A 19998-nucleotide genomic window follows, 5' to 3' on the forward strand; every position below is an offset into this window, starting at 1 on the left:
GTCTACTCATTTGAGCCAGTTCCATGCTATCCTCAAGAACTTGACTTCACAAGGCATTACCTTTAATGATGAGGTTACTCCATTGTTTTTGGTTGGGACTCTGAGTGAGTCACGGGATGTATTTCGCACTACCTTATGTGCCCCCACTACTATTTTGAGCTTACCTGATGTAGAGAGTGCTCTTCCGCAGAAAGATATCAACCGTAAGAACTTGGATGCCTCTCATGTGTTGCATACTTTGACTATTAGAGACAGAGATGGTAATGGAAAGAATGACCATGGGTATGGACATGGCAGAGACTCGTAGAAGTCTAGGTCTAAGTTGCATGGTAAGTCACGCAGCAAGTCTCATCATGGAAGAAATGCTAATGTGACATGTCATCATTGCAGCAAGAAGGGTCACATACGCCCACAATGTCATGAGTTGCGCAATGAGAAGCGCAAAGAGAAGGGGAAAGACAAAGTACATGAAAATTCCTCTGATTGCAGCATTATGCCTGCGAAATCCAATGTGAAAATCGAGGAGATAAATGTCATGCAAACTGATGACTCTAATGGGGAGTACATACTTGCAGCTAGTTCTTGTGATGCTACGCCGTTGATCGAGGTTCACTCTATGTATGCGCATTGCTGGCTTTTGGATTCTGGTGCTTCATTTCATGTTACACCATGTCGTGAGTGGTTCCATTCCTACTGCACTGGTTCAGTTTGCTTGGGTGATGACAGGTCACTTGCTCTTGTTGGCATTGGGGATGTACGGGTGCAATTCTCTACTAGCAGTACTTTTCTGTTACAGGATGTACGTCATGTACCTCCACTTACACATAGTCTTATGTTTGTAGGGTAGCTTACTGATGCAGGATTTCATGTTTCACTTGGGGATTCTTCTTGGAAGATCACTCGTGGTAGACTTGTGCTTGCTAGAGGTGCCAAGGCTGGCAGCCTCTATCCTCTTGTAGTTGATGGATCCTCTATTGACCATGTTTTGTCAGCTAGTTCCATCCCACATGTATCTCTTTGGCATGTCCGTTTGGGCCATATGTCCTTGAAGGGAATGAAAATGCTTTCTGGTTTTGTAGTACTTACCACCCCTTGACTATGCATGTTTTGATTCATGTGAACATTGTCTTTATGGCAGACAGACTAGGAATACGCATAAGAAGTCTGGTAGGACATGCATGAGTGAGCCCCTGGCATTGGTACATTCGGATGTATGTGGGCCCAACAATCCATGGGTGGTGCAAAGTATTTTGTGATGTTTATTGACGATTTTTCACGTAAAGTCTGGGCTTATCCCATTAAGCTCAAATCTGATGTCTTGGCTGTGTTTCAGAGATGGCTTGCATTGGTTGAGAACCAAACTAGGCATAGGTTGAAATGCCTTAGGACTGAAAATGGGGGAGAATATGTTGTTGAGATATCGAGCTCCACTCGTGATACGCCAGGGTGACCGTTGTGTATTTATGTCACCGACTTGTCAGTTGCAGATGCGGTTGGTACACCGCCAATGAATAATAGCTACATGATAGCTATCCTTATCTACTCTAGTTCGTGGCTCAGTTAGTATGCCACCTTAGTTTGTTGAGTTTGATTTGAGACCCATATATAGGGTTCTTCTATTTCTTTGTATGAGAGTTCTTTTGGCTTACACAACTAAGAAGAGGAAAACTGTTTTCAGCCTCCACCTTTGTGTGTATTCCCCCATTGTGCAAGCAAGAAAGCTACAAGTGAGACTCCTTCCTTCTCTCCCACAATCTTGACATATGTGTCACGTGCCTTTGAGCAGCTATGTGACGAGAGGGGTATTAAGTGTCAGTTGACCGGCCCCTATACCCCACCCCAAAATGGTTTGGCTGAGTTGATGAATAGAACCGTCCATGAGCATGTACACAGTATGCTTAGCCATGCAAGCCTACCACACAAAGCTTTTGGGCTGAGGCAGTTAGTACAGTTGTGCATGTCATCAATAGATCACCTTTAAGTGGTTTGGATTTCCAGGTTGTAGAGGAGGTATGGACTGGGAAACCTCCGTCTTATGCGCATCTACATGTCTTTGGATGTGAGGCATTCTGCCATGTGCCCAAGAACAAGCGGACTAAGTTGGATCCTAAGAATGCCAAATGCAATTTTCTTGGCTATGGAGATGTAAGCAAGATGGGTTGTCGTCTCTGGGATCCGCATGTGCGGAAAGTCATCCGCAGCCATGATGTAGTTTTCCATGAAGACAAGATGCATAGGCAACCTGAGAAGGTGGTAGAGATATGCAGGGTTATATTCCAGGAGGAGCCACGTACTCCTACATAGCCAGTTGGACAGCCTACAGCAGCAGTTGGAACACATGGCCAAGGTGTTGGACAGGATGCTAGACATGCAGTGGAGCCTACAGTGAGACGATCTACTAGAGCTAGACATCTACATGATCGATTTGAGCCATCGATGCATTATGTCTTGGTTACATATGCAGGAGATCCTCTCACCTATGATGAGGCTATGCGCAGGGGTGACAGTCACTCCTGGGAGAGGGCTATGCAATCTGAGATGGACTCCCTACATAAGAATATGACTTGGGATTTGGTTACGTTGCCTAATGGCAAGAAGGCTTTGCCATGCAAATGGGTGTACAAGCTGAAAAGTATCCCTCGGCACCCTGAGCCGGCTTATATAGGCAAGACTTGTTGCTAAGGGTTTTAAAGAAGAACATGGAGTTGAATTTGATGAAGTCTTTTCTCCTATGGTCAAGATGACCACCATAGACTTGGTTTTAGCCTTAGTCGCCCAGCGACATGTATCAGATGGATGTCAAGACTGCATTCTTGCATGGGGGGATTTGCATGATGAGATTTACATGGAGCAAGCTAAGGGCTTTGCAAAACCTGGCAGGGAGCACCTAGTGTGCAAGTTGAAGAAAAGTCTTTATGGCTTGAAACAGGCACCTAGGGAGTGGTATCATAAGTTTGATGCCTTTATGCAGTCTCACAGGGCTACAGCATGAGTGCTATGGATCTGTATCTTTACACAAAGATAGCCCGTGATGGCTTATTGCTTATTTTGGTACTTTATGTGGATGATATGATGATAGCACGGAGAGCTCATGATGAGCTGGATGCTCTTAAATCTCAGTTGAAGAAGAGCTTTGAGATGAAGAATTTGGGACAGGCCTCTCACATTCTTGGTATGCACATTAAGCGTGACAGGCATCAAGGACTCCTCTACCTCTCACAGAGGGAGTAAATTCATAATAAAGACCTTGAGCATTTCTGCATGCAGGATGTGAAGCCTATTGGTTGTCCATTACCTTCTTATGTGAAGGTTACCACTGAGGCCGAGTATGTTGCAACTAGTGAGGCTTGCAAGGAGGCCATATGGTTGGGTCGTTTGGTTCATGACCTTGGGATTGATTTTATACCTACGCTACATTCGAATTCTATGAGTGCTATTTAGCTAGCCAAGAATCTAGTCTTCCATACGAAGAAGAAACACATTGAGGTGAAGTATCACTTCATACATGGGTTCATGGAGAACAAGTCTATTGACCTTGTCAAGATCTCCACTAACAAAAATCTTGCCGATATGCTCACAAAAAGCCTCACTACTGAGTGCTTTGCCTTCCTTGGGAGATTGATGGGCGTTGGATGAGATTACGTTTTTTCTCATCCTGTTGTACATGTGTACATTGTACTATCTTTTCTTTTTCTTTTTCACTCCTCACTGGGGTAGATTTGCCTTTAAGTGGGAGGTTGCTGGGGGTAAAGGCACCTATGCCTATCCGCTCATGTATTGCTACACTGATAGTACTTGCCACTGCACACTGCAGGTGGTGGGCGCTCGTCACCCTCACTTTATTCTTTATTCTTTTAGTGATAGTTTGAATAAAGGAAGGCCCGATCACACATTGTGATTGTTGGAGTTCCCATTTTGTGTCTCTCTCTCCTTTTCTCTTGCTCTCCCACCATAGCTCTTTCATGCAAGCTTCAATCCTTCTCACCTTTCATTACGTGGGATATTAAGGTCTATTGCCACCATTGTCAACGAATTGTGACTAGAGTTCCTATCGAGTTCAACAAGAGGAAGGAGGGATTGTACTACTGTGTATCCTCTCTCTCGGCTTGATTTTGATTATCATAAGTACAAGTGAGCTAATCAATATGGCATGGCCTATTACTGAAGACTGGGTCTATACATTGTATTTCGATGGAGCTTCTAGAGGGCCCACTAAACATGTGAGTGTTGGTGTGGTCATTAAAGACCCCCAATGTCAGATTGTTATGAAAATGGGAGTATATTTAGGACCTTCTTTTACTAATAATATGGCAGAATATAAGGCCTTGATTATGGGGCTGAATGTAGCCTGATATGGTGGTATCCGTCAATTATTGGTGAAAGGTGACTCCCAGTTATAGTAATCAATGAGTTGAATGTGGCCTTGAGTGTACGGGATCCCATCTTACGGATATATACCATCGTGCAACCTTGGATATGTCACATATTTTTGAGACGGTGACTTCTCAGCTAGTTCCTCAATAGTGGAATCGCTTTGCAAATTTCCTAGCTAATTATGCTTTTGTTGACGTTATCTTTTTCAATTGTGGTCCAGGAAAGATCCTATAATTACTATCTAGCGTTAGCCCTAGACTACTTTGGGGTCTTCTTGCTAACATGTCCTATTTTGGCCACCAATACCTAGTTTGGGTCATAAGGCAAGTAGCAATTGAGCACCTTCCTATTTTGTCATGGATGCATAGGATTATTTATCGTCATATTCGTCAAACGCCCCTTACTATTTATGCAGGGGGTTAGCAAATAACCTGATGTGTTTAGTATAGGGCCTGAGGAGCCCTTATCCTTGGCCAATCTTGTGCTTTAGTAGAGTTATGTTAGGACCAAGGTTATGTTTCAGCAATACGCTACTATGAATAGTAATGACATGGATTATCTTGTTAGCCAAGAGGGCCTTTTCTGTTGGGGTTTAATGCTTGATTGTACAAGGCCAAGAGGGTCAGTTTGTTGGTTGTGAAATATTATGTTTCTTTAGGCCAAGAGGGCCATGTGTCTGTTTGGTGTGAGTACGGTTCATGATTTTTAATAATTTAAATGTATATATGCAATAATCAATAATTGTATTTATGGTACATGCCATTTAAATATGTTCTATGAATGTAATATCAATTTAAAAATTCATGTCCAATCAATATTTGCATTTATTTACTAGTCTAGATATTATTTTACATGCAAATCATTTTTGTCTCCTTTTTATGAAATTCACTAAACCTTTTATCCGTATTTTTAAAGGTGATTTTTGTAACATTGCAATTTATTTTACATTAAACCTCGATTTTTCATGAATCATTGCAATTTTGTTTATCATGCTTTGTACTCTCATATGTAAGAATGACACGGATTTAGGGTGACTCTTCGAATGGTATGAATAATTCATCCATCGTGCGTATGCATCTTCTATTAGGTATGATACAATAGTTGAATTACTAAAATCCATGCATAATGTGAAAAAAGTGGTATTGTATATTTTCAGGGTTTCAAAGCAATGCACGTGTGGAGGTTTTTGCATGATTGTATTGTGTTGTATATGATATTTGTGCATCGTAACTCTTAATATGTAGGTATGTTTCGCATCACTATATTTTCACAAGGCTTAATGCATTTTAGGGCTTTTTTGTTTTGGAGTTTTGAAGTACTTACATTGCTTAAAGGGAGTGCACCAATATTGGTTGCAAGTATAATTTGAAATTAGATTACCTTTTACTACTCTTCTACAAAGTACAACCAAATGTTTCCAGGCAAGAGACAAGATAATCCCTTGAATCGATATTCCTCGTCTAACCATGATAGTTCATTTAGCATACCCGTCAACGATGTGATTCATAGTACCTCGAGTTACCAATAATGCTCTTAGGCTATGGGTTTTATATTCATCTTCATATTTTCACCATAACTTAAGCTTACATTTACTTACTATTGACATTCCGGATTCACACACAAATAAGACGCTCCTCTCAAGATGCTAAAAGATATATGCTTATTTTGACTTTTGATGTTGTGCTTGCTTTTGGAAACATGTTTTCATGCACTTCATGTTTAGTTATGCTACTTTTGAAGAGGAAGGGGGATCCTCTACGTTACATTTGTGTTATTCCGCTCCATTGTTCATGTTGTCTTTTGAATTCATTATAGTCCTAACATGGTTTGGGGTTTTCTTGGAAAGTGTTGTTTGAGACTTTGAATTGATATCCATATTCTTGTCCTTGTAATAAGCCTTCTTGCATCCATCTTCACTGTGTGTTGTGCCAAGTGTCGCGGCAATGAAGGGTTAGAATCCGTTGTTCCATCCACATGCATTCACACCATTCCATCCTCCACCATCTCCATTGTCTGAATCTCATGTAACACTTTCCATTGCCCTAGAGAATGGTGAGCTTGAATCATAATTCTCAATGTTGTGTCAAAACAACTATGTCAAGAACACCTAGATCTCAAGTGCCAGGATCCTACCTCTTGGATCTTCCTTCCAGACTTTGATGCACGAATCTCTCTTGGAGTCCCCCAGCTGCTCTTGGTATGGCAACATCATCTCCAATGATAAACAACTAATGCATCCTACCATCTCTACCTCCATCTAGGGTACAAAAAGGCACACCCTGCACGAGGTGCAAAGCTCAAAATAACTACCCCAACTCCATCTCCTACAACTACGCAAGTCATCCCAACTAAACAAACCTCTACGAGAAAGAGAAAAATCATTGAAATTTGGTATCCACATCAAACTGGTGTCCTCCTCAACTTGTATGAGGACAAATGGAGATCTCTCAATGGGGGCAACTTCAAAGCAAAAGCATTGGGCAGATGTTGTGCATGATTTAAACCAAAAGTGTGGGGTAGACTCCTCAAATAACTAGTGCAAGTACAAATGGGTGAATATGAAAGAAACCTTCATGAAAGAAAAGAAGAAAGAGTCTTGCTCTAGTAGCAAGCCTTCCCAATGGGCGTGTTGCACTAGGATGTCTAATCTCCTTGGAGGAACACCAAATGTAAGTGGTTTGAATTATGGCTTCACTAGAGAGGACTTTGTGGCATCAAAGGGAGTGTTGCTAGTAGAGGAAGAAGATGTGCTCATGGCAAAAGAGGAGGGGATTGAAGCTTCCATTCAAACAAAGGTGGATAAAGGGGAGGGGGATACTAGCTACCATTCAAGTAGATGGTTAGGCAAACAATGATGAGAGGGTTCCAGGCCTTGCAATTGCACTCAATGTTCATGGGTAGAAGACAAAGAAGCAAAGGATGGAACTAGCATTGGAGCACTTGGGAGCTTCATTGGAGCACAGAGTGGGATCATTTACTCATGCCTTGGGATCTTCCCTGGAGCACAAAGTTCAGATGCATTGCATTGAGGTGAAGAAGAAGTGCATGCAAATGGAGGTGTGACGTCTGGAGATGCAACTTCAAAATGCATAGCTTCTGCCCCCTCACAAGAACAATGCACCTAATAGTGAGGTGTAGAGAGTCACAATGTCATGGAGGGCTCTTTTTGGCCTTTTTATGTTTGTTTCTGATCTTCATGCTTGGTTTGGGACAATTCTTCATGTTTTTTTCTAATATGTTAATATGCATGTTTCTCATTATGGTGTATCAATATATATCTTTTCCAAGCATTTTAAAATCAAATGGTCTATAGTGCTACTTTGAAAATTATGATGGATTGATTTCTTATAGTGGTGCATCATAGTCACTTTTCATATTGTATAGAAACACACATGAAAACAATCATTCACATGCTCAAATTGCATGTGGGAAGAAATGAATGCACAACTGTGGAATTAAAATGGATGAAACAATTTTTTTATGAGCAAAAATACTTGACTTAAACATCCTGTAAAAAGGTGAATTGATTAGAGCGTGCATTGTTTAAAGGTGAAAGGGGATACAAGAAAGACAATCTAAAGGAGGACAAGTAATACCAAAGTAAAAGACCGACTATCTTAAGTCATGAAATTTGGACACATTGAAACCACTCCTGAAAGACAACTTGTCGAAGGGCTTGACCCTCAACACATTTACTCCCAATGACATTGTGAACTGGATTGCAATTATTCAAATGAGGATCATGGTCATCCTCTCTATGTTCCTCATGCAAATTTTCCACAAGCATGTTGTGAAGGATGCAACATGTGACAATGTACTTGGGAACATGATGAAGATCCACACTGATGTCCACAAGTATGCACCAACGATTCTTTTAAAACACATGCTCAATGTGCACTCACCCCTTGGATAAGTGACGATTGAATAGCTTCCAATCTCTTGAGGCGAGGGGATGGCCCTCATAGAATGGGCTGATGAGATGGCCATAAGCTCCATAGCCAAAATCTGCCAATAAATAGGGAAGCACCCACGCACCTCAAATGTTGATGGCTAGCTCTTACAAAATTTTCTTGTTCCAAAAGCACCTATAAAGTAAAGTGGCCTTCCAATGAGCTACATCATTTGTTCCACTTGGAGCCAAAACACAAACATCCCAAATTCTTTTATGTACATCAAAAATGGCACGTGTGAGAATAGAGTGGAAATGATACCTATACCAATACTGTGTCGAGATTTGTTCAATGTCAAGCTTTCTTGCCAACTTGATGTGAGTGCCATCAATTGCACCGCACACATTTGGCAGCAATGAGATTTTCTGGAAATCCCCTATGACATTTCTCAAGCACTCACCAATTGGAATGGAGGTGTACGATGATTTATGCTTGGTGGCAAGGATATCAACAACAATGTGGCATTATTTGTGGATGGTTGACTCACAATGTCAAAAGTGTTGGCCACATGATGGGTCGAGTCATTATGGACCAGTCGAATGAGCACATAGCTTAGTGCTCTTTCAAGCTCAATAAGGGTGCTAAGAAAATCCCCATCACCTTGTCGAGGCCAATGAGGATGTAGCTCTTGCAACAATTGCTGGATCTTCTACAGAAATTATTGTCTCATGCATCTAGTGCGTGAACCCACACTATTGTTGAACATGGAGCCAAATTGTGTGATGCCTTGGAGACATCCACCAATTAGGATGCAATGCGCTTGAGGAAGATAGTGCTTACACAATCGTGGAAAACACTATGAAGAAATAGAAGCATATGCCAAGAATAATAGGCAGTGACAGAGTTCTCCTCAACATCACATGTATCCCCATGTATCCATGAAGGACACGAATTGCATCACATCGAAGGGTTGATCCATGACATGTAGGCAAGAAGGACAACTTTCTTTATTAAATTAAATAGTTTTTTTAATTAATAGAAATAAACATGTTTTTTATTAGGAGAAATAGAACAAATGGTTTGTTTTCTTGGAAACTCTCTTGCAAAATCGATATTATACTCATGATAATAGAGACTTGGGAGTACATCTTCTAGAACCTTGAAATAGTTTGTGAGATAACAACAATGTTAATCCTTATATGCACCCAAGGCAAATCCTTATATTAACCAGTGAAAATTCTCCTATTTTCAAAATGGTCTCCTTAGAGAAAAATTCATCAACCCCCAAAAGAATCAAATGCTATAGCCTCCCCCTAGGAGACAAGCAAGCCAAAAAGAAAAAAATGAACAAGTAAAAACAATGAATGAATATGAATAAAATAAGTAATGAATATGAATGCACCCAATATGTTTTTCTATATGCACAAGGCAAATCCTTATATTAACCAATGAAAATTCTCCTATTTTCAAAATGGTCTCCTTAGAGAAAAATTCATCAACCCCCAAAAGAATCAAACGTTATAGCCTCCCCCTAGGAGACAAGCAAGCCAAAAAGAAAAAAATGAACAAGTAAAAACAATGAATGAATATAAATAAAATATAAAAGTAAGTCTTGCAAAAATCAAAGCTCAAAAATAGAACATGACCAAAATTCAAAAAATAGCCATTTCGATGTTTTCTTGGAAAATGTGATTTTTTTTCAAGGTCGTCGTCAAGTTCTTTGAAATGGGACTTTTAAACACAAAATGAAAGGGAAAAGAGAACCAAGAGAGAGGTGCCGCCATTATTTATTGCTAATGTAAGCTTTAAATTAAAGAAAAATGAGAAACTAATAATGTGCCCTTCTCCCTCTACTCCAGTTAAAATGTGATTAACAAAACAATCAAATTCTCTAACGACCTATTTGGCCTCAAAAATGGCACTAATGGAGGACCAAGAATCATTTACTAGAAAGGATGCTTCCAAATGTGTGTTTGTGAAAAATAAGAGTCATCAATCAATTACAATTGAAAGTGCAAGGGCAAGAGCCTTTTGTATAGTAAGGGTGCTTTTAAAAGCGGTTGTTGGAAAGAAGAATCATTGATCAATCCACATAAGTGAAATTGCAATTGTAGATGACACCCACCACAAGGTCAATGTAGAGAAAAGTCATTAGTAAATCCATCTAGCAAGATATGTCCAAAAGAAGCTAGTGTAGATGGCACACTCTACAAGCTCAATGTAGAGAAAAGTCACTAGTAAATGCAAGATATGTCCAAAAGAAGCCATCGTAGGGAAAGCTCTTAAGCAATTCGCCAACCTAAGAATTCAATGGTGTAGGTGTTGTCCAACACCCTTGTGATCACAAGAATCATTATCTTTCACATATACCTCAAGCCCAATAATCAGCAATGGAAACAATCATATCATTGCCAAATTTCAGAACTAGTAGCATCAAGGAAATCTTTGTCTTACTAATTGCATGTGGTGACATACATGCATACATACATACAAAAGACAAACACACATGCACATGCTACATACATATGTATGCCCACATGTGTGTGTGTGTGTGTGTGTGTGTGTGTGTGTGTGTGTGTGTGTGTGTGTGTGTGTGATCCAAAAATGATTAGGGTCTCTTTTCCATCCTTGAATTTTAAAATAGAGTTGATTCTTTTAGGGAGGAGGGAGCCAAGAAGGGTGCGTGCGTGCGTGCGTGTGTGCGCACGAAAGACACACACATGCACATGCTACATACATATGTATGCCCACATGCACGTGTGTGTGTGTGTGTGTGTGTGTGTGTGTGTGTGTGTGTGTGTGTGTGTGTGTGTGTGTGTAGTGTGTGTGTGTGTGTGTGTGTGTGTGCGTGTGATCCAAAAATGATTAGGGTCTCTTTTCCATCCTTGAATTCTAAAATAGAGTTGATTCTTTTAGGGAGGAGGGAGCCAAGAAGGGGGCGTGTGTGCATGCATGTGCACGTGATGCACCACATGCATGTGCATGCATGTGCATGCATGTGTGTGAGTGATAAAGATTACACTAATTTTGCTCAAAAAAGCACCATTTTTTACCTAGAAGAAATAACACATCTCGAGCCTATGCATGTGAATACAATATATAGAGAAGACACCCAAAGGCGAATAGAGAGCATCTATCTAACAATCAATACTAGGGCAATTCAAGATACAAAACCATTTATATGTTGAACACACGAACCAAGACATGATGCAACCACATTTCCAAATGCAATAAAGTGTGGACATGTGGACCCTAAAGAGGTGTGAGGAACCACATCAAAATACAAAATTAGTAACGTATGACACCACAGATGATATCACATACACTACTTGCACACTATCTAGAAGTATAGCAAGTAAAGGGAGTTGCTTGTGACAATGATATTACCATCCGAACACCAATCTTGCTCTATCACCATCCTAACATCAATCAAAGAGAGAGCAATGAACATCATTGAGAGTGTAAAAGAGGGTGTTCTTCGTAGGTAAACTGGTCAGTAACATCATTGAGTACAAGGAACATCTTTGCAAGCGTACAAGAAGTTGTTCTTTGTAGGTAAACTTGCTAGTAGAAGCTAGCAAGGAACATCGGTGTCCATGTTATCGATCTTTAAATATGACCCTAGTCAATATTATAGCTTGTTACATTAAGAATGTCATTTCAACAAAGTATGGACATTGCAAGAAAACCCTCCAATTTTGGAGAGAATTCAAGCTAAGCCAAAGCTAGTGGCATGTACATGTGTTAATTCATTCTCTCGTGGCATGTGCAATCGATACTTATAGTTCACACATGGATAAAGTCACATTTAGTTATGGTTCAACTAATACAAAAGCCACCTGTAAACACTTTTGCTAGTGTGTCTTGTCCTTCAAGCTTCCTTGCAGCACAATAGTTACCAACTATTATGACCCCTATGGATCAAAGTAACATTACACAACCCTCTTGAGCAATTGGCCCAAACTTTGTGAATTTTCCTGTGTGAGAGATGATTGCTTAGTCTACCTTAGGATACAACTATGAAATGTACAAACTAGTGAGCTTATGACTAACAATAGCACACATCAACAATTACAATTCCATGCCCTTATGGGGCAATGCTTTCTAAAGGAGAGGGCTTTGCAAAAATATCATAAGCCCAAGAGATAAAACAGTCTTGGGAATCCAACAATAAACAAAGGTACAAGTCAAATTTTACACTACGAAGAACTATATGAAATGAATTTTGCAACAAGAACCAACAAGTCCTCATCCTAACCATAATCCACCCCCTTACCTTGAAGTTCTAATTGGTTTTACAAAGATCATTACTTTATTTTCATTCTTATTTCCTCCTAGGTAGAGTTCAAGTGGAAAAATGTCGAATAAAATAAGAGACGCACTAGCTTGAGAGCACTGCTGCATCTTAAGTGATGCATCAAATCATGCTGAGTCGAATCAAGTATTATTGTATCAACATGTCTATGCACTACCCATGATCAGTGACCCTGTGTTGCCAATAACTTCTCAGTAATGTGAGTGTCCCAACATCAGTCGTCTGTAGTATAGCTGTATTCCTAATCCCTGTCCAAGCATAATGCAGCACGACGCTATTCCTCTATCTTCTCTTTGAAGCAAACCAGCTCTTTGACAGATGTAGTCAAAGTTTACATATTTTCGTGTGCATGCGCTCTCTAAAACACTATCTAGATTGAAAGTCCAGTCCTGAAAGGAATCCCATAAGCACAACCCAAAAAAAAGCTACTAAACTTTAGTATGACTCCACTCATCCATATTATAGAGTTAACTAACTTGACCTAAAGTGCTTCATGGTTATTATGTTTGTGTACATTTTTCATCCAACGTAGCCTGGCATGTTAACTAAGAATTTTGAAACACAGCACATTCCTTGCAACTTGCAAGACAGGAAATGTCACCTTTGTGCAAAGGTGGTATGTCAAGATCCTTTACTTCTATTCCAATAAGATGCTGGGGTTGTTTTATCAGACACTGTTTTGAAAGGCTCTCTTTACACAGTGCCATCTCTGATCTCCATTACCCAACCGGGGTGGTGTGTGGAAAAGTGCTTCTGCACTCAATCCTACCACAAATATGCTCATTAGGGAACATGGATTGCAGTGCCTATCATGATTAATATGGTAAATCTCAGAAAATAAGGGAAGGAATCAGAGCAGATGAATCACTCATGCAGATAAACTGATAAAAATAAACATGTCAATTTCAAAAGCTAGAAGATTTGATTAAGAGGAAACTAAAATGATCAGATTTCCTTATTTCAATACAAAATCTTAGGCCTTCTTCCAGAAACCTTGAAGGCTTCTCCTGACCAGAAAACTTTCCCGTTCCTCATTAAACAATTAACAAAATGTCGCATTAAGATTGAAAAATAATACAGTTTGAGGCTAATATTGGTGGATAAGAAAGCAGCTGATGTAATTTTGTACAGACTATTGAGATAATTGGGGCCTATAATCGAGTGTCATTGAAACCTGCCCTCTCCTGCAAAGTTCCTATCCATGTGGTGTGTGTTCTGCAGCAATCATTGTGCAAAAAGTAATAAAAAGGCTGGACAACTCAATACAGTAAAGTGTCTTCAGCACTCAAAAAAGAATGGTAGCTTGAAGAAGCTTTCATCAGGGTTGAGCAATGATACGTGTTGAACAATCTGGGACTTCACTAAACATCAGGGTAAGCAAAAACATCATCATCTGCCTCGAAGAGCACGTCCCCATCATGATGGCCTATAGTAGACATTATTTGTAGAGACACTTCAACATTATTGCTGCTGAACTTTAAGCCCTGTGGTCGAACTTCACTTGGACAGCATCAGTTGTTTGGAGGCTTGCCAGGATGATGAGCCAAGAGCTTGCCGCAGAAGTGAGAGTGTTGCAGAGCGTTCAAAATTCCTTTACACATGGAACTTCTGTACCCTGGGCACTGCAAAATTAAGATTCCTCATAAGACTAAGGCAATCATCTAGTTGCGTAACATGGATTAAGACCCTACAGAAAGACCAAGTCCAATAAATCTTGCAAGCTTAATGAATTCTGCCAAGTTCTTACATAGACGAGAGGCTTCAGTTCCACGCACAATGCGAAGCCGTCGTACAGTGTTCACGAACATACTGTACCACAAACCATGCCATCAGCTAGAGCATTGACATGGATGTCCCTATCAAAAATGCAGAAAAACGAAACTATGTGGACTATTAAGGCCAAGGATGGGACCTTACCTCCAGGGTACATCTCCAACCAGCATCCAGTCTCCTTCTTGATCTTCATAAGTTAGTATAGAGTCTGAATTGCGCAAAAATCTCACGCCATGCCCAGGAGCTTGAAACATCTCTTCTAGAGCTGACACCAGGCTTTCATATGAACTGAATGCATTGAGATCAACTTTGCGTCCAATGGGATTGCCATCCATGTTAACTTTCACATAAATTGTAGATTGGCTGTCCTCTTCATCACCCCCAACTGTCTGTGGATGGACAACCAAGTTCTTTCGGTAGGATCGGACTGGAGGCCATCCAACAACTCGATCCCTGAGGAAAGGGAAAAAATAGGCATGTAAGATACATGTGCACTGAAGGCCGCACACGATCCAATTGCCTGACAGCCCGTGATGCAACACGTTTCAAAAGGCTATAAAGAAATCTGTATCTGGTCCAGTTGCTTAACAGCCCATAATGCAATGCATTATGAAGGGAGAACGGATCTCAAACAATGCCTAGAGACCTTGCAAGGACCGACAATCACATGGTAAAAACGGCTTAGAGGTGGAAGGAACTTACTTTGCAGGAGGGGGCTCAGTTGATCCATCATCTTGATGCTGAGGGAATGCGGTGTGTTTTGAAGCCTCATTGAAGGAAGGGTAAACCACGGCTGAACTCCAAGGTGCACCAGACCCCTCTGCAGATTTGGCAGCAGCCATGCCGACAGCTTTCCCCGCAGGCATTTGAAGAGCGGTGCGGCCGAAATGCGGAACACTCTGAGCAGTTCGGAACAGACCCTGTGAATCCTTGACGGCCAAAGGCTGCTTGGAATCCACTGCGTCGCCACGGCTGACTTCAGACATTGCCTCCGAAAACAGGCGTTTCGTTCCATTCCTACAAGAAGGCACCGGAGCATCCGAAGATATTTTCAACCCCTGCTCTGAGAGAGACAGCACGGGAGCCTCCTTGAGCTTCAAGGCCGCACGGTGCCGGGAAGACCCTAACCCTAATCCCAAACACAGGTCCGTTTCTTCCAGGTCTTCTGCGTCCTGCCTCGAAACGGATGCCGAAGACGAGGAGGAGACCTCAGACAAGCCGATGTAATCATGCTCCTTGAGTGCGGATGCAGAGCTCTCAGCGGAGGCGGCTTCTCCATGATCGCCGCGGGAGATGACGACAGAGGAGGCGCTGTCTGCTGCGTTGCGGTCGATGGAAGGGCTGTTGAAGGCGAGGGAGAGGCTGTGGGGCTGCATGGTGTAAGGTCCCTGCATAGAGGAAAGGGATACACGGAGGGAAGTAGGGAGAGGTAAGACACAGCCACAAGAAGGGGGGGGAGTCAGAAATAGGAAGGTAGGTAAGTAGGTAGGTGCGTGAGAGGCTAAAAGGGGGCTTTGGGGGAGGGAAAAATGTGAGGGGGCGCTGAATGTGGCTGAGAGAGAAGGGAGGAGGAGATGGGTTATATGATGAAGGTTTCTGAAACTGTGGCTATGGCGCAAGCAGGCGACACGAGACCGGGGGAGAAGGGGAAGGGGGAGGGGGAGCGAGAGAGAAGGAAAGGAAGAGAGAGAGAGAGGGGGGCTTTACCGGCTGAGCGGGTGTGGGAGCACCGGCTGGTCGGATGGTGCGCGACCGGTTTTAGCTTTTGGCGACCGGCTCCTTAGCGGAATTCCCCGTGGGACAAAAAACCACCCACCCACGTCAGCTCGTGACGTGGGCCTGTCGCCATCGTACGCGGGCCCCGTGCGGCCTTTGCCCTTCCACACCACGCAACGCGGGCGTTCCCGCGCGGCCCCACTGCCCGCTTCGTGGCCGACCGCCTCACAACAAATATATATCCCGCCCTTTCCCAAAAGGCATCCTTGTCGTTATACCCTACATGGTTCTTGTTCCCTAGGGATTTTATATATTCATGTAGGGAGAGCCCTTTTAGGACTAGTAGCCTCTTCTCGAACCCCAACAGTTGGCCCCATCCCATATACTTTTGTTCGTCACTCTTGGCAAAGTTGCCCTAGTCAACAAGCTACAACTGTGCCCCATCTCATCTGTGTTTTCTCCTAACTGTTGTATCTCACACCTTTGCAATGGCTTTAGGACCAACACCATATGATGATGTTTGGTTACTTTTGTACTTCACTTTAATAAGAGATCGCAATTGCCCCCCCCCCCCATGATGTTGTTGGTAACTGTTAGTAACTGTTATATTGCACCATTGGACAAGGTGTTACTGCCAACAATCAGCCCCTTATGTCATCGCATTGTTCATAGTTTATCTATTGACAAAGGACTTGGCCCCACACTTTGGCAAAGTCTTTAGGCCCAAAAATCTGTCCCCTTTAATACTTATGATGATCTTGGTTATTTTTATATTGCACCAACTTGCAATGGGTTCATAAGAGCCAACAATTAGCCCCTTGTGACATCATTGCTGACTATATCAATAGCAATTGTATTGCACCAATTGACGCGACATAGACCAAACAATTGGTCCCCATATCACATTGTTGATAATATTTGTAATGTACCAAACTGGTTGTGCGATATACCCTAGATGGGAACATTTTGATAATCATTGTGTTGCACCAATTGGGAAATGGATTAACCCCATACGGTAATATGTGTAACCATTCTACTATACCACTTGGCAAAGGATTAGAAGGAAGCACTAAAAGAATGAAACGTCTCGTCCCTCAAGTCTCATCGCCTCTCACACTCCACAAACACTAGCTTATGAAATTATTAGGAGATGATGGAGTATTATGCCAACTTGTGCAAGGTGATAGATTGGAGACAAAACGCATGGCTTCAAAACACAAAGAAGATTTTGAATGCATCGATAGATTGGCAACTAAAAAGCAAAATGTGCACAAAAAATGTATGCTATTTCACTTTACAAACAATGAAAGGGCAACCTCCAAGGAAGCTGCTCACATTATCTCATCAAATCCATTCACACCACCCTATTATTATTATCACTTGAACCCCATTACAAATTTGAATCAATCAATTTTCTTGTCTGATTTCACAAACCACCATGTATGTTAAATTCTTCTCACTGATCTATTTCCTATAAATTGCAAACTTTATTTTGAAGCCATGCATCCAAATATAAAAGGGCTCTCTACCTACATCTAGGTGAGCTCAAAACATCTTGCCAAATTCATTCACACCACCCTGCTATTATTGCTAATTAATCTCCATAAAATGTTGAGATACTACTTCCTTCATATCACACAATCAATGATGCAATGGAGACCGAATATTGATCTCTTCAAATTTCAAATCATGACAAACCCAATTTGCAAACAAATGTTTATAACTCACAAAGCAACTATCAACCGCATAGTGTCAATATTACTAAGGCGCTTTCTCGGTCACAAATTGTAGTATTTACACACTATAATTCCTATCAACTACTTTACAAAGATTTGAGTTTTTTGCTAGACGCCTAGCTCTCATCAAGCCTCTTGTTTACCCATTTTGCTTTAACACAAGAGTAAGCAAGACCATATGTCGAAACTCTAAAATGTGTGACCTACCTTCCCTTATTCTATTTTCATAAAAAGAATAAAGAATAAAGTGACAATGATGACGAGTGGTTGCCACCTACAATGTACAAGTGTGCGGGCAGTTAGTACTAGTAAATGTAAGTACAAGGAATATCCAAGTAGGAACAAAGATATGTAATACAACTAGCAATGCAAGATAAGCACAAACCTCCTAGGTACCAAATACTACCAAAGACCCAAATATGTCAAGAACATAGATGTAATCCCAAACAAGAGAGTAATGTGTATCCAAAACTAACAAACCTGTTTGATAAGAAAAAGTGCCATGTATGCAAACCAAAGCTAAATCAGCTCACAATCATCAATGTCTACAAGATTGTGTATACTGAAACCAACCAAGCATATATGTGTAAGCAAGAGACTTCCACTTCTCGAATAAACCAAGCACTGCAATGAGAAATTATCAAGGTGCTCCCACAGAAGCAAATCTAGAATGTCCAAGAGCAAAGCAAAGCTCAATACATGTGTCTCATAATATCGAGGTGCCCAAAGACATAAATCAATACATCTGGAAACATATAGCCGCAATTATCCTTCAAACCCATAAATGGGAAACCACAAAAGCAAATAGCCATTAGACGTATATATTCAATGGAGCTCAAAACCAAGGCTTAGAGCTCAATATAAGCATATCTAGGCATAATAATCAATGCCAAGCATCAATACCTCCATGTAGCATCATCTTGAAAGTGCATGTGAGCATGTAATAAATAAGCTTTCAACCCATAAGCTTGTTGTCCACAAGGTATAACAGCAAAGAACCTTCCAAATAGTGAGCTAAACAAGCTCTAATCAATCCAAAATCCTTTCACAAGCATCAACATATCATCCAAGCATAACAAACTTGCCTCATAAGCATCCGTAGTGCATTACCCAAGCAAATACTTGATGTCCAGACAATATACATTAGGTCTATCTCTTGAACAATAGTGAACAAAAGGTCATAGTGAACAACAGGTTTGTGCTACACACGGTGAACAGTAGATCTATCTTGCATAGAGTGAACAACTAGAGTTGAAAGAGGTGAAAGATGTTAGGAACATGGGTAGCAAATCAAGTGCAAATCGCATTGATGATTGCCAATTGTCTGCTACAATGACTAAGCTCAATGACCACTTGGCAAGGCTCAAAAGTTTTGGGGGAAGGCCCTAATCAATGTTGGAAAGTGATCCGAAAAGCAATGGGACTAACGCATACCTCAATGAGTGGTTGCCATGAAAGCTATGAATGAAGCTCTCTTCCTAAGCTAAAGTGAATGCTGGCGAAGCTCCTTGAATGCCCACGCTAATACCACTTGAAAGGTGGAGCCAAAGTGAGAGCACTCGTGGAAGCAAGGACTATGGAATTCAAGGAAGAGAGCAAGACCATTTGTGGGCACTCTATCAATAGCAAAGTGTGTCATGTCTTCCCTTATTCTATTGTCATAAGAAGAGTAAAGAATAAAGTGGTAGTGATGGGCGGTTGCAACTTGCAATGTACTTGTGTGCAGAAAATAAGTATAAGTAAATATAGGCAGCTGGGCATAAGTGGCCTTTTGGTGCGCAAATCGAATGCTAGATGCATACATATCGAGCGTCGGAAGGTCCCCAAGAACAAAGAACTCTACTAAAGCTCAAAAAGCAAGAAAGAAGATTTGCACGATATGAGGCAAAAAGACAAATTGGGTACAATCTCGCCCTATGCCTTGTGTGAGCGCTTCACAAGGTATGTAATTATAAATTTATTCATCTCAAAGCTCAAAAATAGCCCAATTTTACAATTAGCATGCTTTAGCTTTTGTGTTTGCTCTTGTCCAAATAAAGAATAAAGTTGTTGGGCGCCCCAAAAATCGGGCTGTGCCCAAATACAATGCCCAATAATGAAATATTTAAACCATGCATCCATACGCATACGAAATAATAAATATTTGTCAAGTGCTTCAATAAATAAGCATACCTAAATAAATATTACCGCCACG

At 41.2% G+C, this 19998-nt stretch overlaps 1 protein-coding gene across 1 annotated transcript; it reads right to left on the reverse strand.

The window, feature by feature from the left end:
* Nucleotides 1-13523: 13523 nt before the first annotated feature.
* LOC148017586 (auxin-responsive protein IAA27-like) lies at nucleotides 13524-15989 on the reverse strand. Its single transcript, XM_087663223.1, has 4 exons — nucleotides 15055-15989; nucleotides 14497-14805; nucleotides 14327-14388; nucleotides 13524-14201 (listed from the first exon to the last, which is right to left on the reverse strand). The coding sequence occupies exons 1-4, from the start codon at nucleotides 15744-15746 to the stop codon at nucleotides 14173-14175; spliced, it is 1092 nt and encodes a 363-aa protein (XP_087519349.1). The 5' UTR covers nucleotides 15747-15989; the 3' UTR covers nucleotides 13524-14172.
* Between the last annotated feature and the right edge of the window lie 4009 nt (nucleotides 15990-19998).

The sequence above is a fragment of the Lygodium microphyllum genome, chromosome 22 (assembly GCF_053477565.2).
Source record: "Lygodium microphyllum isolate KBCC chromosome 22, Lygodium_microphyllum_v1.1.10, whole genome shotgun sequence".
NCBI classification, from domain to species: Eukaryota; Viridiplantae; Streptophyta; class Polypodiopsida; order Schizaeales; family Lygodiaceae; genus Lygodium; species Lygodium microphyllum.

Bases quoted from the DNA above. Each gene is read 5' to 3' on its own strand.
- LOC148017586 (XM_087663223.1), bottom strand. From the start codon at position 15,746: ATGCAGGGACCTTACACCATGCAGCCCCACAGCCTCTCCCTCGCCTTC. The intron at 14,389-14,496 runs GTAAGGTCCCAT...TTTGTGGTACAG, and splicing joins GTTGGAGATGTACCCTGGAG to TATGTTCGTGAACACTGTAC. The intron at 14,202-14,326 runs GTAAGAACTTGG...TTAATTTTGCAG, and splicing joins AACTGAAGCCTCTCGTCTAT to TGCCCAGGGTACAGAAGTTC.